This window comes from Bombus flavifrons, chromosome 6 (assembly GCF_040668555.2).
Source record: "Bombus flavifrons isolate JBK064 chromosome 6, iyBomFlav1_principal, whole genome shotgun sequence".
Classification (NCBI taxonomy): domain Eukaryota; kingdom Metazoa; phylum Arthropoda; class Insecta; order Hymenoptera; family Apidae; genus Bombus; species Bombus flavifrons.
Window position 1 is genome coordinate 10045992 of NC_138447.1, and position 20147 is coordinate 10066138.

A 20147-nucleotide genomic window follows, 5' to 3' on the forward strand; every position below is an offset into this window, starting at 1 on the left:
CGATCCAATTAAAACATTATGCATCGCATCGCACGAAACGGCTACGGTACAAAAGGATAACGAGACTTGTCACATCGCAGGCCTCTTTCCAAAGTCGGAGAGAAAAATCCGACGGGATAGGGAAAAAGGAAAATCTCGTTGAAGAGCGTCTCTCCTAGCTTTATCACGAACCATAGTCCCTAGAACCTCGTCGAGCCGGTCAAAGGAATCGACAGGCGATCATGTCAAACAATTATCCGAGTTTTTAGTTTCAAAGGCGCTCGATTGAAAATTGATCTAACTTTTATTTGTAAGTTTAAACCTATTCGACGAACTAAGATGCAGTTATTTAAATCGTTCGAATATTTTAAAATTCAATCTTGAACTTTGCACGGAATAATCAAACTTGCTGTGTATTACAATCAGTCATTAGTCCTTTATACTTGTCGGACATGAGAGTAATTAAACAATTTGCCGTCATTCTACTCAATTGTATTTATTTGAGAATTGTAATAATGAGCTTGGGCTCAAGGCAACAATCAGTCGCCGAACGTAGCTGCGGTCAACGGGACGAACGCTCCGTCTAACAAAAGTATGGAGTAATAATATAGCTCATTAAAAGAAATACCCGTGGAGGTACTCGACAGTAAACAAAGTGATTACCAGATGTCGATGCACCTACACAGCACAAGTTCAGTTAGCCTGAGGACCCGATGTAACCCCATCATAGTTTTCCTCGACAGCGTCACCGTGACGGAAAGTCGCTAGGCATCAATTCCAACTTAGACTTCGACGAAGGAATAAGCCTACTAACCCGTTGGCCGCGGATTCGTTGTTGGACCTAGGATCATTGTCATTAGCTTCTCGAGTGTCTGATTACCGCGGGTACTTGTCAAATTCTGTAGTAGTCGTATTTGCACTAGTCAATGTCTTCTCCATTGCATAGCAACCACGTGTAGTTCAAGTGAGGATTCGTTTCACGCCCCTAACCCTAATCATAATGGGAACTCGACATACTTATTATAGCAACGAAAGAACGAGAAGGTATCGTGTACTTTTTATTTTTTTATTTATTTATTTAAGTTTTACAATTTGTCCAGTAGGACATTTGGTAAAATGTTATAGCTTAGTGGTGTAATAATATAACATGTGGGTGGCTACCCCCAGCGGGGTACCATCTTCGTGTAATATCGTGTACTTTGGAAGAAAACGCATTAACGAGACAGCGATTCGATCAACCCTGTGTACGATTTGAGACAACGAGCGCGTATTATGTACGTAAGAGTTGATAAAACGAAGAACAAACGTCGTTCAGGCATGAAACGATATAGATACGCTAACTGAATTACTTATGACAACTACGACAGAGAACTTCTTTCTTACTTGAATTTCTTTGCTTTTGATAAGTACGTAGAAGTTATGTCCCCGGATAAAACTATGGCCATCGAACTGTACACCGTGTATCTCGTTGCTTATCACTGCGCCAGCAACGAGTCAGTCTTCTGTCTTCAAACGTAGTCGCTTAAAAATCGATAGTAATCGAATTACAAGGAAAATTACTTAGCTTGTCTCGAACATCTTATCGACTTAAATAACCCTATCTTGCAGTAACTACTTCTTCTTCGTACATTTTTAATTACGAATAATTTAAAAAAAGAGGGGAGAGACAAGAAAACGTAAAAACTGAAACCATGTCAGATCGCAACTACTTGGAAATATAGTAAACCAGCAGTTAGGTTTAATAAATAAACGATTCCGGGCTAGCAACGCCACAGACGGAGGTTAATCGACGGAGAAGATTGCTATGAAAATATTTCAGGCGTGCAGCGGGCACGGTCGGTCTCCCTCGTCGACGACGTTCTCGAACGGACGTCGAGTTTCTCTACCCCCTTTCCTATCCAACTTCGTCGCTCTGGAATAGGGTGGCGAGATTCTAATCCCGCTTCCCGAGGCGTCCTTCGCGATTCTCGATTATACCCTTCCTCCAGCCGCTCCCCAGCCTCGGCCAACGGTACTTCTGGTCAGAAGGTAAATGAACTGGGATAAGATGTCTCCGAAGAGAAACCTTAGAAATCGCGAAAGACCCCAGCAGCTTAAACCTGGCTAACGATCGGCGAACAAGGATATGGTCCTCGACGATATCGCGAAACGAACGACGATCCACTGTCATTATCGGCTAAGTTACACGTACGTCGTTTGAAGTAGTTCAGACGCACGCGTCGTCCACTTTGAATTTCCAATGGATAAACGTCCCATTTCTATCGCTTACGACACTACCGACCGACCAGTCCATTCGACGAAATAATTACCGGTATCCGTATCGGTCGGATCAAAATCCCAGTGACAAACGCGTTTCGAAGCCGTCAATCGGGCGGTGCATCGTTATTTCTCGCGATAGGCGTCGACAAATTTAAACCACATTAATTAGTAGCTCGATCGATAATGACAAGGGACGATAATTACGATCAGGCGCTGAAGTGTAGCTCGCAAAAAGCCAGTAGAGAGGGAGAGGGAGAGGGAGAGAGAGAGAGAAGCAGGCTCTATCAGAGAACAAGGGGTTTCGCCGATGAAATGGAGTAATATCGATTTCACGCAAGCCGTGGCCATAGAGAGCAGGATGATTTCGGTGGCGCTCTCGAAAACGTCCAACCAACGATAGACCACCCTGCTGCAACCTATTCTACCAGCCTTGGAACCGTTTCAACTACGTTTGACTTAAAGGTTACGCTTGCTCTTCTCCTCATTCACAACGCTTCGTTCTACTAGGATCAAATGTATCGGGGACTACTGGAATCGACTCTGATCCAAGATCTGCCCACGTGTAACGAGCCACCTACGCTTGATAGCGGCTACCTGTTTCGCAGTATGTTCGTCTCGCTCGAGAAGAATGGAAATAAGAAGACGGGGAGAAGGGTACGGGCCACGATGTTCGCAACTTCACCGTGCAAAACGACCAGCTTACGCCGCGAAACCCTATGTTTCCGTTTATCACGGTCAGATTTAAGAGGCGTTTTTCACCCCATTTCTACCCACGCGAAACACGACCTACGTGTAACACCGTTCTCGCGATCGTAAAGGAAAAGCTGAAATCACGACACCTTCTGCGGGCTCTTGAATCGTTCTCAATGGGGAGCTCGTTGATACATTCATTACAGAGATGGAGAAACGCGTTTAACAGGGTTCTCGGCGAACATCCGAGGAACGATCCTACGCATCGATGTACAATAATAATAAAGTGGAAAGTGTCTTGCAGTATCGAGTAGTCCGAGGAACAAAGGGACACTCGAGAAGTAAAAACACGAGAGAAAATAAAAAGTATTCCCTTGGACGGTATGGAGAGACTATAGTCGTTCGGCGACTGGTTCGACTAAATAAAATATAATCGGTATGGTGTGTAATACTCGGTGAAATCGATATAGGGTACAACCGGCGCGTCTTCAACCTTTCATCTTCAACGCCTATCTTCCTCCCGTTGCTCTTTCCATCGCTGCTCTTCCCCTTACGTTTACTCTCTCCCACGCACGAAAGAGGGAAAAATCGTCCACTTTGGCCGCCGTTCCATTATAGATTCATCGTGCACGCGTACAAGCATCGTAAACCTTTCACGGTCTTTGTTTACTGGAATGGTAACGGAATTGCTCCGTTTCCTCGGGAAATATCCATGAATAATACCAGCCACCTCGTATCTTACCCACCACCATACCTAGTATCTTCCTCGCGAATCACATCGTGGATTACTCGATCACGTTCTCGAAGATTTTTAGCAATTTTTCACGCGATTCCTGCAGCATTTCATCCATTAAACGTGGAAACTAAGAGAAACACCAATGCAACTCTCTGACTCTCAAACTCGTCTTCTTGTTTCTTTTTCTTTGTTTTGTTTTGTTTTTTAACAGTGTACAAGCAGGTGTACTATTTGCATAGTTTTTAGATACGTACGCTCATATTCGTAAGTACGAAGACTTCCGTTGATTTCGTATGAAACATAATAGTCAACGTAGTTGATCGATCGGAATATCGCGTATCCGTGCAATCTAAATGCAATCGAAATCTAAATCTAGATCTAAGTTTGATTAAAACAGCCATTTGTAGGAGTTACAGTAATATATTAATTCTAGTAATAATTTCTACGTGCATTTTCCAATTTCAAAGTTTACCGGTATAATCGTAATTGTCGAGTCTCGTAACGGCGCTAATGAAATTTCGATATGTTTCGTACAATACACGCGATACACCCATAAAAGGTGTCTACAAGCGTTCGAATGCATTGGCAAACTTGTACAGCTAGTTTTCTATAGTTGTACAGTAACTCCGCAATGGAAATTACCGTATTTTTCTTTTCGTACCATAGCAATTCTAAATGGGAAATTTTATTCTGAAAACGCGTACATATCGTTGCTTTGTGTTCCTAGTTTGGTCCGAGCAGACAATAGTCGTGTAAAACTAATCAAAGGTTGATCGACCGAAAAACTACAATGGACAAATCGTCGAGCAAAGGACAACGAACCAAGGTTCGTCGGATCGATTCGTTCTCGTCGATGCGTAATCCGATTGTCATTCGAGTGATGGTAATACCCCTCGAGGTGTATCTAAGCAGAATAGGCAACCGGTAGCTTTCAGTTTCCGAAATTGCAAACGACGAGGGCAACGACGAGGGCAACGACGAGGCGGATGAACGAGGTTCCGTTTATCAGAATGTCTTGTCAGCCACAGCCTTTATCGTCGACTATGGGGAGGAGGAGATCGAGAAGGTCGTAGAACATAGGAAATCGAGGTGGAAGGAGATCGTCTGACGACCGTACGAGAGAGCTCTATCGTTGTTACACGAGCATTGTGCGCGTGTGTCACGCGTGAAGATATACCGAAGCGGACACAGAGGAACGAATACAGCGAGCAACGTGCGTACAACCGCGTCGAATAAGACGGATTTTATCCCAGTGAATCAGTGTCTCGGGTACAATGCTTCGGATCGACAAACAAAAGGCCCCGTTCTACTTGAAAATGATCAATTATTAACGGTACTCTAAGCGTTTCCTCCCATTGTACTCGCTAATAATAACGCCGACATCCACAATGTTCGAGTAGCCCTAATTACGTGGATATTACACAGATCAGAAACTTGCAAACGCCTGTTCCAAGAATCTGCAATTCCCTTTGAAATCGAGTGGCATTTATTCGATCCAAGCGTTTACGAATTCCCCGCGAGTCTTTTCGTTGGAAGGTACAGGCGACGCGAGCGCGCGAGGCCAGGCTTTTACACCGTAAATTTGTTCTACAAAGAAAATACGGCATATGCGTTGCCTGTGTCGCGGCCATCGACTCAGAATCCCCAGCTTCTCTTCTAACAGGTTTATTATCGATATTGTTGTATGTTAATTACCCAGCTCGATTAACCCTGTTAAACAGCTAATTTAATAAACGCGATAAACGTCGATTTCATCGCGACCTGCCGATTCCCAACATTACCCTCGCGCTATAGATATAACTTTCTACTCGATCGTGGCCGAGCTACGTATAATCACGCTCTGACAATTTCACCGGCGTTTACGCTCCTGTTTACGATCCTCGGGCAACGCGATAAAGTCGCTGGTATCGCTTGTTCCTCCGGAATTCGATAAAACGTCACGACAGTCTACTGACTGTAATAATTATTAGTTGAGATATATGACGATATCAGCTGGTTGATCTGCTCAACCGGTGCCCCATCCATTCTTTCACTTCTCGACGAAAACGAAGAAAAGGTAAGAAATAAAATCGCGTGTAACGCAGGTCGATGAACGTATTCTCGATCGATTTTACGCGATCATCGTGCGTTTCGATCCCTATGCACATCGACCAACGACGTTTATGTCCGACACCGTGTTTGCAAATACAAAGGCAGGTAATGCGGCCGTGCTGAGCGACTGAACACGTTACACTGCATTACAAATCGCGCGGAAACACGGCTGCGCTCGCACGCGTGTGTACACGCACGCATACGAACGCGATCGGTTGGCAACGCTGCGAATGCGTGCCCTCCGAACTGATTCTTCCTCTTACTCTCTCTCTCTCTCTCTCTTTCTCTCCCTCTCTCTCTACCTCTTTGATTGCACGCTTTCGTTTACCTCCGATGCATCACCTGGCTTCTTTTCTAACTATATAAACCCGTACGCGACACCGCAGGATCGCATAAAGAACGATTCTCTCGGGACCACGTTTGTCCCCATCGCCCAGAGCTTCCGCGAACGTAACGACAAACGAGCGAAACAAGTATATCCCGATAATTGTTGTTCGCCAGCGCGCTGTTATTGCTGGTAACGGGGATCGTGATTTTTATCAACGTTCGAGGCCACGAACGGTTTCACGGACTCGAAAAACTACGAAACACGCAATGAAAAGGAAAATAGACACGGTATTTACCGTTATTTAGGGTGGATTAGAGACGATGAGATAGGTAGAATACGATCAATAAGGAGATCAATCCATTAAGGAGTAACGTTGCGCTGACACAGCATCTCGTTTACCACTTGAAGGAATTCATTGGCGAAAATGAGCATTAACTTTTCAAGAAGGAACTCGTGAGATCGTACATGGTACAAAGTCTAACTGCAGATAAATCTTTTTTAAGTTTCGTTACAAATTTCTTGAACAACCTGATATTGCACATCCATTTACACTGGTAGCTATTTTTCATCATAAAAGAGTGAAGTATAAAGGAAATTATTTTTAAAAAGGGATTAAAACATCGTGGAAAAATGTATGCGTGAAGGGATTAATCGGAAACTGGTGACATTATCGAGTTGGCAACCCATGAAAATGGATGCCATACGCGCGAAATCACACGTCGGACGCCATCCCTCGCGGTAATAGTTTACACCCTGCGGATCTTTGTGACGTTAACGATACCATGGATCGAGCGATCGCGATTTAATCGCGCGGTACGAGCAGGCGCGACCACGAAGACGACGAGCCGTGAAATTAGACGCGAAACAGAAACTGGAAGAAGTACGAGATGATTCCGCGAGATTGAATTAGATCTCCGCGAGTCGATAGCGGCTAAATTTGCGATAATGGTTCGCGGCACTTTATGGCCATCGAGCGTTTTTCCTCTCTCACCCTCGTACTTCTGTAGACCAATAGGAGAAGATCGACTCCAAACACGTACGAGAGGGCAGGCATCGTGGCTATACGGGGTGAATAAGCAATAAAATCAAGCGTAGAACGGTGCTCGTTTTCTGCATACTTTATGTCCCCTACGTCGGCTCGCTAGGCATTCGCTGGCATACTTCAAGTGTTCTAAAGGTATGTGTAAGTTTTAGATCGGATCCTGAACACGCTCTGCTGTAGGTACGAGCTAGCGAACGCGCGTGCGCGCGAAACCGTGAAGCGCGCTTTTTGAAATTACTCACGCGTCGTATCGTTCCGATTCGTGATCAACTTTTTGTTCCACGTTCCGACAAACTGGCCGATATCGAGCGTGACTTTCGTACGAAGGATATACTGTAACGAAGAAGTAGCTACGTTTTTCAGTAATTTAGATAAATCATCCAAAAATCAACAGAGAATCGACCAAGCTCCAATCAGTTTTTGAAACGTGTTATAAATTTATAGCCAGCTAATAACAAACTTTAACACTTTTGTATACGAAACTCGTATCCTTTTCTCTCTTCCGTTAAACACGATTTAAATATTCAAGCTGCCTCCTCATTACTGCAAGCTGTGTCCAAATTACGAGTTTTGTTACGTTTGTAGGGAAAGTCACGATAGCTTGAAGAGTAAACATGTATACTACGTGCTAATAATTAACATTCCCATGGAGCTAGTGTCGCGTTAAACACATTTCTTTGTTAACACACGATTCGTCATAGCGTTCGACGTATCGTTAGAAAATTGCTCGAGTTTTAAAAAGACACGAAAGCGTTTCTCTCAATTGAAATTAAAACCGTCGACGTCAAGTAATTCTCATATTTCTAGTTTTTGTCGCGCAACCATTGGATCGACTAGATATAAATTTGGTTATAGGGAAGGAATAAAAATGAACGAAACAGATTGGACAGGTTACGAGTTCCAATATCAAAAGAAACGAACACACACTCGGTGGTGCATGGCGATTGAAATTTCTCATCGCACAAACTCGCGTCCAAACAAAGTAACTTGCACTGGGATCCGGTGTCGAGACAAGTGTCAGCTGGGAAAACGGGAACGCGTCAGAATCTGTTGCTGTGCTGCAAAAACCTGCCACTGGCAAAGCGACTCGCGTACCACCTAGTCGACGCTAATAAGCAATAATTGATTTCGAATCGTCGTGCGATCGGTGAAAACGCGAAATCCAACGAGATTGACGCGACATACGGTTTTGACGTTTAACGATTCTAATTAATGTACATTGATTACTTGCGGATATTTATGTAGTTATGAGAAATTGTAAAAATGTAATGTAATGAATGTAAAAATGTACAAAATGTACACGGTACGTAGACAGGTAGAAAATATTCGAAGCACTCGTTATAGTATTCTGTTAATAAAAGAAATTTTCCATCGACACGTTCGCTATCATTGCGATCATTGAAACAAAACGTTCATCATGGATAATATTTTATTTCTTGTATATCTGTACGATATTTGTTGAAAATGACAACGTGAGTTCGTGCTCGCCACCCATATGCAGATGCGCTAGTTACAATAAATAGTAACTAGAAGATAGTTCTTTTGTTTTTATCCCTAGTCCATGTAAGAAAGTGCAATAAAGGTTTTTCGGCTCACAACGGTGTGATAGATTTATCGAAAGAATAAAATAATGGCTAATATGATCCTACCTCTGAATACAGAAATAACAACAATATTTAAATCCAAAAGCTAAAATTTATGTACTTCTCAAATACTAGATTCTCAATTAAATAAGTATAAATTCTTTTGATTGAATTTGTAGAATGTAAAATCTGCAAAATATCTGCACATTCGATTCTCGACCTTCAATTCGAATTAATCCCAGACATATTTACACGTGTTAAGCTCTATTTCTTTATGTATGTTCACAAAGACATGATTTTGTATAGATATCCAATATCGGTCAAGTAACCAACGATCGTCTGGTAAACGTCATTGTTTAAATTGTCAGATTATAAGGAAATTGTATCACCTAATTTGAATCACCTAATTGCGCACACCGTAGATAGTAACATTGCGAATTGTTTTTCTCGGCTCAACAGGTAAGAATCCTATTCTATGTTAACAAGAACAAATCACCGATTATCGTCGATAAACTCACCAGTTTATTACAAACTATAAAACAGGGGATTATCGCTGTTTTTCAGAGTCCCTGGACTGCATCATGTGTATAGTAGTATACAAACAATGACTAAAGTTTATAATCGCTCCCTCAGATCGTTTTACAAGAAGAAAAGTTTTTCGGGAAGACACGTGTAGAATTACAAAGGGCAAAGTCTTCCTTGACCTGCTTTAGAAATTTTCCTAAGCTAATATACGTCTATAACACAAAAGAATAATTTCCTACATGTTAAGTAGTTGTGCCTACCACGAACAAACAGTGGTGACTAACTAGATTGTTGATTACAATAACGACGGTTGTAAAATCACAACACAAGGGTCTAGGTTCAAAATCACAAGAATCGTTTCCAAATCGGAGAGTCGCCAAAACGATGCAATGATTCTTCCTTTTCGATTAAATATTCCCTCGTATCCTACATAATCTATCCACATGCGCAACTCACAATCAGTCGGATTGTCGGCGACGAAGAAGCGGCGAGACTTGGAACGTTCTCGTCGTTTCTCCACTTCGTCGCTCGAATTCCACACGCGATACTCCTCTCCGATGGTCGATGCTTCGCGCCACAAAGCACCACACATACACTCAGAGAGAAGCACGCATGTCTTTCCTCTCGTCTTCCTTCTTTCGTTACTTGCCGCGTCGATACAATTCCCGATACTACTCGAGATGTTTATAGCGTAATTGTGATCGTCGTCTGAACCGAATCAACTAGAATCAATCGTTAGATTGCGAATGTTCGTGGAAATTTATGTAGATTTATAAATGCGATCTAAGTAGAGATTCGCTTCGTTCGCTAAATATTGTAACGAGTACCATACTTTGAATAAATCATATATCTTTGTGTATTCTGTTGCACTTTGTCGAGCTGTTATATTTTCTACAAATGCATCAACATCTGTAGTATATCTGTTAATTACTAATAAAGGAATGTTCGTAAAACTTTACTTCGATACTATGTATTCCTAACGTCGTTTAATCGTTTAATCATCGATTCGGTTTTTGTCAATCGTCAATCAATCGTCAAAGATCGGTAAAGATCGGGAAAAAATATTTGGGAAGGTTTGCGTAAACAAAATGGAGGAAGAGATCGGTGAAAGAACATGGATTGCAGGGAAATGCGTATCTAGCGACCCCCACGCGACTCTCAGCAATAGCCGAGAGATAATTAAGTAGGACTCGTAGATGCTCCGCTAAAAATAGAGGCCGTCGTCGGAAGATGAAATCGTCCATGAATTAATCGGCAACGAACAGGCCCTCTCGTTTCACAGCGAGAAGCACGAAGACAATGATGCGCACAGAGAAAAATAATTATGTGGGGCACACATTTCGACAAAAAGATCGGCGTTCGTTTCCAATCGCGTTACCGTAGTAATATTGATGCGATCAACGAGCATCTAACCGTGTCAAGATCGATAAACAAGACGTCAATCTTCTGACTCATCCCCCATAATCGCGTCATTTTACCACCACGATGTGAATATACCTGCTCCTGCATACAATGACGTAGTCACGAATCTAAATCCCCCGACAGCCGGAAAATTCGCTGACACCCAGCACAGCGCCAAGCTAACCCCTATTTACAACGAGCTGCTATGTTAAACGCGCCACTTTCCGTAACATATAGAATATCTTATTGGGATAATAGGATATTAACGAGCCAATCTTTTTCGTGTTTTCCTTTGACCATTGCTTCGTTTGGAAAATGTATATACATATCATCGTCGAAATGAGATACTTCTTTCATTTTGAGATCGAAATCGTGATCGCGAGCAATAAGAGCAGTAAAACGCAAAATACGAAGTAGCGAACGATGATTGTACTATATAAACTTACCGTGGCTTCTTCATGGCTTGTCGATCGGCCTAACTCGGCGTGTCACGTGTTTCGTGTGTACGTCATTGGGAGTCGTCTCGTGGTATTCACGAATCGCGTCCAGAGGCGACGAACGAAACTTGGGTGCGAAATCGACAAATCCGACGATCGAACGTAAAAATTCCCTAGATCGTTTTCGCGCGACTCACGCTACTCGGTGTAATACCCTCCCCCCTGTCTCTGTCGCACTCGTGTCTCTGCGCTGGCTCCTCGCACTACTTTTCTCTCGCTCCTTGTCACATTATTCTCCGTTTCGGTCTTCCTCGTAGCACACGAAGGGACGTGCTGTACGGTAGGGAACGCGAGAAGGAAAACTCTGGCAACGTCGCCTGGCTCACTCGCTCGCTCTTTTGCCTCTTCTTCTCTCTGTTACGTCGTCGTGCTGCCCGTCGATGTACACCCTGTGCCTCTCCACTCTTTTTCTCATTCTTCCACGCTCGTCCACCCGTCTGTCTATCTTCTTTCAACGTCCAACACCGAAAGATCGCACGTACACACGGAGTCGGGACGATACGGCGTGTACGGGACGTAACATACACCGGCAGAGCCACGCTTTCGACGTATGTGTCGAGCGCACCGCGCTCTGAAAGATTTGATACTCCCTTTTTTTCCCCGATTACAACATTCGCGTCACCGCGTCAAACCGCGTCTCGAGCACGACCGAGCTCACGGAATTCCGTGCTTTTTCAACCGATACATATTCGTGTCAGAAACCTCCACCGTAACGAACCGATGTATCACACTGTCACTCTATCTTTCTCCAACCAGAGGCCCGTGCGTGCAGTTTGTCTCACTCCATCGAGACAGAACACAGTGTCTCTCCTTCTCTCTCACTCCTCCAGTAATGTTTTGTTTTTCGAGCATACACGCTATTTCCTCAGCACACGAATTAACTCCGATGATGCGAGTTACGACAAGGACACACTAGCGATTTTCACACGCGCGACGATTCGCGCACCCTTACATATTCCACCATGTTTCGATGTCACCTTTGGAGGTACTGTCGCTTGCTGGCGGTGGCGGAAGCCATATTGAGATCGCTGTTCGTGACACCGCCAGAGCGCCAATCGGTAGATGGACAAGGGGGTCTGCGCGCACGCCGATTGGTCGAGTGCACCTGTTCCGTAGTCGCCATCTCCCGGCATTTCGCGACACCGAACCGTGCACCTTACTTATCGACGGATTGGATATCAGACGAATTTCGCCAACGCACTTACTGTGATTAATTTTACGAATTTACATAGAAACACAGACTAACAAGATAAAAATATCGGTTCTTACGAATCAAACAAAGTGCATCAACTGCTTAAAATAGATATCGTAATTTCATTAGACATCTTGTTTTATCAAATAAGGTATTATTTAAGTAGTAGATGAACTATGATAAGGCATTAGGTGATTTTTGTAATGAATAATTGTTTTCAATATAGACGATAAAGAAACATTTTGACAAATATCGAACTTGATTTTCCTATGCATATACGTATCTTCAATCGTGTATATTAAACTTAATACATCGCGTGATTTTAGGATCGAAAGCTTCTATCGACACGTTTTGTTTGACTGCTAGCAATACGATTTAAATTCCCACTCGTACACGACCTTACCCAACGACACGAATCGAGCATAAATGCATTACACGCGTGATGATAAATATTAATCGTATTCACTTCGAACCGTTACTCGATTATGCAAATAATCGAATATACTTTGTATACTTTGTATCGTATCGTACGGTAACGGAGTCGCGACAGCCGATGTATGTTATTTTTCGTTTAAACCAATTAATCACGTTGAACGTTCTCAACAACCAAAATCAAAATATTATTTACTAAAGAACGCTAAATATTCGCGGTTCGTCATAAATTTCACAATTTGCATTAATATAACAGTTTAGTTTACGAGAACTCGTGTTGTCGTGCCATCGTTTATATAATCTATACGAGACAGAATGAACTTTATCGTCGTTGGAAATGACACTTAATGATAAGATTACGTTCATTAATTTCTAGTAAATACGTATGCAAAAAGCCGGTCTATCGACTAATAATGTACATGCTACGTAACGTACGTTCTGTTCGGAGCAACGAAATTTTTATTTTCCTTGTTATACAGGAAACGCGTTAAAACCGTACAGAAGCAGAACACCAGGAAACATCGGCATTGCGGTTGAATCCTGTTTCACGACGAGAAGCGAACATACATCGTATCGAGCATCGTTTGAAAAATGATCATGCTTTCGATAGCAAGTGGATATTATGCAAATGAAGTGGAAAAACCGCAGCCAAATTTTAGCAAATTTAAGATATCTTCACGGATATTCGTAACTCTGATGTACCTAACGACAAAGATATTTCACACTTTACACGCGCTATGTACTGTTTATAAATATCCGGATAGTTTGGTCGATCTGTAGCAACAATGTGTAAATTTCACTAAAATGTACGAATTAATAACAAAATAACAGAAGTAGATAAAATATACTACCTCCTTGTACGATTATCAGGCTATAAATCTAAATTACCTATTAAACAAAACGACGATAATATATTTTACCTGTTAGTACATATATTGGTATTTAAGTATCATTGATAATATTAATATTGGAAATGTTTCTATTTAGAAGACCCTCCTTTTTAATCTGTCTTAAGATTAAGGGAATTTAAAAACTTAATCTATTACTGGGATCAGAATTATATTCTGCTATAGGTAGTTAAGACGATTACAAGAGATGAGATCATTACAGTTCGATTTATCCATAACTCTGTACTTAAAACGTATCTCGTCAAAGACAAACGAGAGTCCGGATACTTTTGTGCGGTAGTGTACTATCTGCCGAATCGATAACTCGTAAGATTATTCGTACGTATAAAATTCCCGTTATCTGATATGTCTCTGCGTTTATTTTCGTGCTTTCGTTTGTGTACAAATATTCAAATCGTGTCGCGGAATCGCTTTGCAACGGTATCGAGGAAAACTACGTTCGAAGCCGCTTAGGAAGATTTCACGCGGCAATAGATCGTCTTTTTTCCCCTCCTTCTTATCTGAGAAATAAAAAAGGGAGAAACAGGGAGGATTATGCAAACGAAATGAACGAAGATCACAATGTACGTTCCCATCAGGCGACAAATTACTCATTTAGAGGCAGATGGAATCAAGTTAATCGTGATATCTCGTTCGTCTTACGTGACACGAAACCAGGCTATAGAGAGGTGGTTCGATTTAAAAGATACAGGCGCTTGATTAAAGCAGAATTAAAAGCTACTTTTAAATTTCGTAGACGCGGAACGGTGGAGTTGCCAGGGAAACGCCGTGGCGCCAAGTCTTCGATTTTGTCGATTCGAAAGCAGACGCTTCGCCGAGTCGCATAGAACAACGAGTACAGCTTGAAATTCGTGTCAGCTCGTAGGCAAATCGCGTTTGAGGGACGCGCCATCCGACCAGCCATCAAATCGATCAAGTAGGATTTACGCCCTCGGTTGTCGTAAAACACGACGACCAACTTTCCCCATTTCCCCGGCCTACCGCGACACGAAGATCCGAGACACACATGCGCGAATGGGTATGCAACAAGTCTACGCTACTTTGTTACATCTTACGTGCTCTCTACTCTCGACTGCTCGAGAAACGTCGACGAAGAAAGGCTCTTTCGCGTAAAACCTTCGCCACGCGCAAACCTAAGTCAAACCAAATCTAGAATTACACTCGTTACGTTAATCCAAGAACTGACGGTAGAATGGAAAAAATATCGTGAGCCAGGCGGGAAAAAAAGGTACGCGCAACAAGTCTACGCTACTTAGTTCCGTCTTTACGCGAGGGAATCTGGCGAGCCAAGATCGTTCGAACTTTGGTCGAATGTTGACAACACGGTTCTACGATAGAGAATAAGCGTTTCATTCTGGAGGAAAGACGAAAAGGCGAAAACAGCTTGGTTTTCCTAATTGAACTCGGAATTACGTTTACTATGCTATGGTTGTTCCGGGGACAGGATCAAGAGACGTCAGAGATCATGTAGAAAAGGACATGCAACAAGTCCTCCCGTCAATGGCCTCTTTCGGACGTTCCTCCTCTTTCGATGTTGCCTACGTCACTGGTGACGCACGACTTCCGCTACGTCACGCGTACGCGCCGCCCATCACCGTGTACTATCTCTCCTTTCAGTCCCCGTGTTCACCTCGGCACACACGTCGACCAGATAAAAACGAAATTCCGATTTTCACCGCCCACGAAGAGAGATTCCTAGACGTCGCTTCTTCTACTTCTTTCATCCTCGAGAGCCGAGCGACATTCCCGTGCAGTTGCTTCTTGCAACGATCGCCCGTTTACGCGGCGATACTTTTGTTTTGCTTTCGGTTCACCGAGCGACTCGAGCAGACCGTATTTTGACGAACGCGAAAGTTACCGATCGTCTTTTTATCGAGACACGTTCAAAGCCGATAAACAAGAGCGGCGGCTCGTTCACCGGTCAGACATCGATCCATTGTTGGCCGGTATACGGCGTCGTTTCCGTTTAAAGGGCTACAGAAAAGAGGCGAGCCAGTGTAACTCGACCTCATTGAAGAAAGCTACCTGAATCGTTTTAAAAGAAAGACTGCCACGAACCGGCCTGGCCAGGTTTTTTTCGGCAGAGAGGAAAATCGGTTTCGACAAGTACCCTTCCAGTATCTTGTTTAATCCGGCGATATCGATAACCTTTGGTCGAATTACCTTGACTCTCGCGTGGAGAACACAAACGTTCGAGCCGGCTAACGATTATCTCTGTCAAACGAACGAGTAGATGGAGGCTGTTGGAGACATTGATCTATGTCGTTCTTGACAGGAGAGAAAGACAAACAGCGATCGAATAGAAGAATCGTTTGAACGTTTCACGATTAGTGCCGATCGTGATAAGAGGAAAGGGAGAAAAAGAGAGGAAAAAGAAAGGGAGAAAGAGACGCGACAGGGACAAACAAGGAGCTGTTTCTAAACTTCGAACGGTGCCGCGGCTACGCTGGAAAAAAAGGAAGGGGAGCGCAAAGAAGAAAGGACAGCGAGGTGGAAACAGAGCTAGAAAGAAGGAGAGAAAGAGAACAGGGGGAAGGAGGAGGGATGGAGCGAGTCCCTCTCTATTGATTTCCTGCCGAGGGTGGGCCAACGAAGGGAGGATTAAGTATCGGCTCTCTCGTTGCTGCTTTTCCCTCTCTGTCTCTCGTTCTCCCCTTTCCCCTTTTTCGCTCCTTTGCCGGCTCTGCAGCAATTCGACCAGCACTTGCCCGAGACGGACAAAGAGGGACGAGAAGAAAGAGCAACGATCAAGCCGAAAGGAGGAAGAAGAAAGAAACGAAAGAACGAGACGGAAAAAGGAACAACTGTGCGTATTCCTCTTGGCTACGACTTCCACCTTCTCCTCCTCTCTCTCTCTCTCTCTCTCCCCCTCTCATTTTCCCTCCCATTCCTTCTTACACCCTCGTCCCTTCTCTCTTCGATCCCACCATGTCCATTCGTTTTTCTCTGTCCTTTCCACGTTGTACACGCGTGTACCGAATGTCGACGACTTTGTGGTGGTAAACACAGCCGCCGTAATGCAACATGGTACACGCTGGAGCGCGAACGTGGTGGGTCCCCGTAGCGCTGGCAGTGGCGACTATCCGATGGTGGAGAGTGCAGTCAGCGTGCTCGCAATAGAATGGTGAGAGTAAGGCAAACACACTGACAGTCATAACGATAGCGACTGCGGTAGGTACGTTGAGAGACAGCGACATCGAATACACATAGACATAGAGTACATACGCAGATAGATGGTGCGCCGAAGGATATAAGTATTAGTGTCACAAGTACAGCCCCCGCCTGACGCTGTCTACGTTCGATAGTAGCGGCAGCGAAAGTAGTAGTAGTAGTAGCAATAGTATTAGTAGTAGTAGTAGAGTAGTAGTAGTAGTAGTACTAGTAGTAGTAGTAGTAGTAGTAGTGTAGCGAGTACCATAGTAGGAGTAGTAACACCAACGAGATAGGTGCTGGTGGTAGTAAACTTGCGTACAAGCGACGTGACGTCAGAACCCGAGCAGCGTAACCCATGAATCCGCACCTCGTCCACTCCCTCCCACTACTCTGGGCCACCCTAACCGCTAACCTCCCTCGTGCATCCAGATACTATCGATATTACTTCACTACGCGTAACGTAGACAAATTAATGGAGCAAGCTCGTCAAAGGGGCGGGCGCGTGGCGCCTGCTAAACCGTGATTTCTTCGGGATTTACAGGATCTGCCTCGCGACTATCTCTTCCGTATTTACACGTTCGGATCACACGCCAGCCACTCCGCAAAGATTATCCAGATCATTTCGGTCGATTAAATCAGTCGGTACATTACGTCACGGATATTAATTCTCGAATCCGCGTAATTTTATCCCTTTCACCCTTTCCCCTCCCCTCTCCCTTCCATCCATCCTTTCACGATCGGTATCGGCGATCGGGTTTCGCGAAAGATCGTTAGATATATCTCGCGACAGCTTGCAATGAATTTCATAGGCGGCAAAGTGATTTAAACCATAATTCACCGTCGTCTACTTTCCGTTCTATCACCTACCGCCTTCCGCCAACCTAGATATCGCCGATATTAATGGACCGACCGTGGCAAACCAGTTGACGCTGAGTTACAAGGTATCAGAGATTACAGCGATTAGTTTGCACCGTGGTTACCTCGATATTCCTATCCGCTGCTATCATCATTCCCGCGTACAGCGAATTAGTCGCTAACGCACAGACGTCTCTAATAAAAATCTAGCGCTATCGAGTTTGTAATTTGACAAGGACGATTGTCTGGATCGTGAAGGTATCGAAATACCTTCGAATCTAGATGCATGGAACTGCATTTTTCCTAGCACCCGGTATATATCGTTGACGTAACTTACGCTACACGAAGAGTCAATTAACGGGAACTGTTTTATCGGATCAGCGTCGATCAAGTTCCGACCACAATGGCGAGGAACGCGAACAGATCGCGGCGTAAACGTTGGCACGTGGGATTACGATGACGTTTCAACGAATATTACATTTCATTTACAATTAATAGGGTGTATTTATTTGCGTGGCTGGCGCGCGCACACCCCACAGTCACGCGTGCCAACCAGACGTTATCGATTCAATAACACGCGGCCGAACAATGCCACAGGATCTAACGCGATTCCGTCGCTCCATTTAATACGATTTATCGACGATACCTCGAATTATTCAGCCAATACGCGACGAAGGACGAATTCTTTTGGTAAACTAAACGAACGATTAAAACACTCTGCAATTCATCTGTGTTTAATGGGTATATTCTCACCTCGTTTAACGTAAAATTATTCCCTCCGACTCTTGAAATTAGTTTCATGGTTGAAATTGGAGCGAGAGTTGCCATTATCATTGACCCGTGATCTCTGACTTTATCGAATACGAAAAATAAAATTGCTATAGGTAGTCTTCCGCTCAAAACTGTGAGATTGTCATAATGAAATTGGCGAGGCTTGCCCGTTTTCCGTGAGCCATGAAAATGGCACCAAATTTCAATTTACCTACATATATAACTCTTTAACATTTTGGTCCGATAAACGACTAAATATAGTACTACAAATTGTGCGTCCAAAAAGTCATCGCACGTAACGCAGTTATAAATGTTAATTTCTCACAGAAAGTTCAAAATATGTGATTTTTGTAATGCGATAGCAAAACTATTGGAAATCTTGAGAATACGCAGACAATTATTTTCTAGTACGTTCATTCTGAATTCTCTATCGTTTTATCGCACGTTCAAGGAATTAATACGAGGATTAGATTCGCTATTTCAATTCGTATATCTAACGTCTCTTATACTGGTCTGCTAATACGTTCAAGAAACAAGAGTACTCAGTAGAGATACGTAAGAATCCGCGATTTCTATAGAGTGTAGGGCGTTGCTCCGTAATAGACGCGTAGCGAACTCAAACACGAATTCACCAAACGAGAAACTTTGCCTTTGCTACAATTCTACTAGTCCGATCTGGCAGTAGTTTCATCGCTACATCGCTTTGACATCGCGCGTTTTCATTCGCCGATAGATCGTGGACATTGGTTTATCGCCAGCGTCATAACCCTTTAGACGCGAAGGAAACCAATTAAAGCAACTACCATACATCGAGGGACGTAGGCCGGAACCGCGGCCATGAATTTACCAAGCATGTTGCACTTACGGTTTGCACGCTCGTTTCACGTCATCCGCATTCTCTGACGCTTCTATTTTTACCTTATTATTATTTTCTCTTTTCTTTCACGTTTCTCGTTTAGCAATGAACAATAGCGACAGCACGATGCGTCAAAGATGCAACAAGAATTTCGATAAGGGCAGCTAAGGAAACGAACGGCGAGTGTCTACCGCAAGGGCTGAACTTTCGAACGATCTTATCGATTTCCAGTGGGAACACGGTCACGCACAGATGCGCAAAATGAATCAAGAAGAAAGGGACGAAACGATAATGCACCGTCGTGCACGATACTGCACCATTGATTTAGTAGTGGTTATCCGAGCTCCCCTAGCACACCGACAATGACTCATAGTTGCTCGTCTGTGTCGTTAAACACGATTCTTCGGCCGCGAATGCATCCACGCGAAGAGATGCTCTTAGAAATTTAAACGATAGCCATTCTGCGCGTCTACGCGCTGCTTTTATTCGCTGCCCCGTTATTCGAGCAACTGCGCGAACCAATCGGTCGACGCTCGAAAACATTCAACGTTGATTCTGATAAGAGCGCTATCTTTGACATCTGACGAGTTCGCTTTCATTCGAATCGTTCTCGATTTGAAAAAAAAAACCTATATAGCGCGTATGTTTTCCCTCGCGTAGCGTAGCCATCGAAGCAACGAAGGTAGCCGCAACGTTTAGACGTTAAATAAAGAAATTGCAAGAGAAAAAGGGAAAAGAAGAGATCAATGATAGGCTGTTAAAAATCAAGTAACGAGAAGTTACGACGTGATTGTGTGCCGAGACATCGATACATCGAAGATGACAGATAGAGAATGAGGAGGACGAAGA

At 43.6% G+C, this 20147-nt stretch overlaps 1 protein-coding gene across 8 annotated transcripts in view; it reads right to left on the reverse strand.

Annotated features, from left to right (window-relative positions):
• lilli (AF4/FMR2 family member lilliputian) overlaps nucleotides 1-20147 on the reverse strand; it is a 168509-nt gene that overhangs the window by 128321 nt on the left and 20041 nt on the right. Inside the window, exon 1 of one of the 8 annotated variants that reach the window (XM_069114994.1) lies at nucleotides 11081-12153. The exons of the other annotated variants lie outside the window; for them this stretch is intronic. Within the exon in view, the coding sequence (XP_068971095.1) occupies nucleotides 11081-11094 (14 nt within the window). The 5' untranslated portion in view covers nucleotides 11095-12153. Of the gene's footprint in view, nucleotides 1-11080; nucleotides 12154-20147 lie in introns of those variants that run through there. 8 annotated transcript variants of the gene reach the window in all.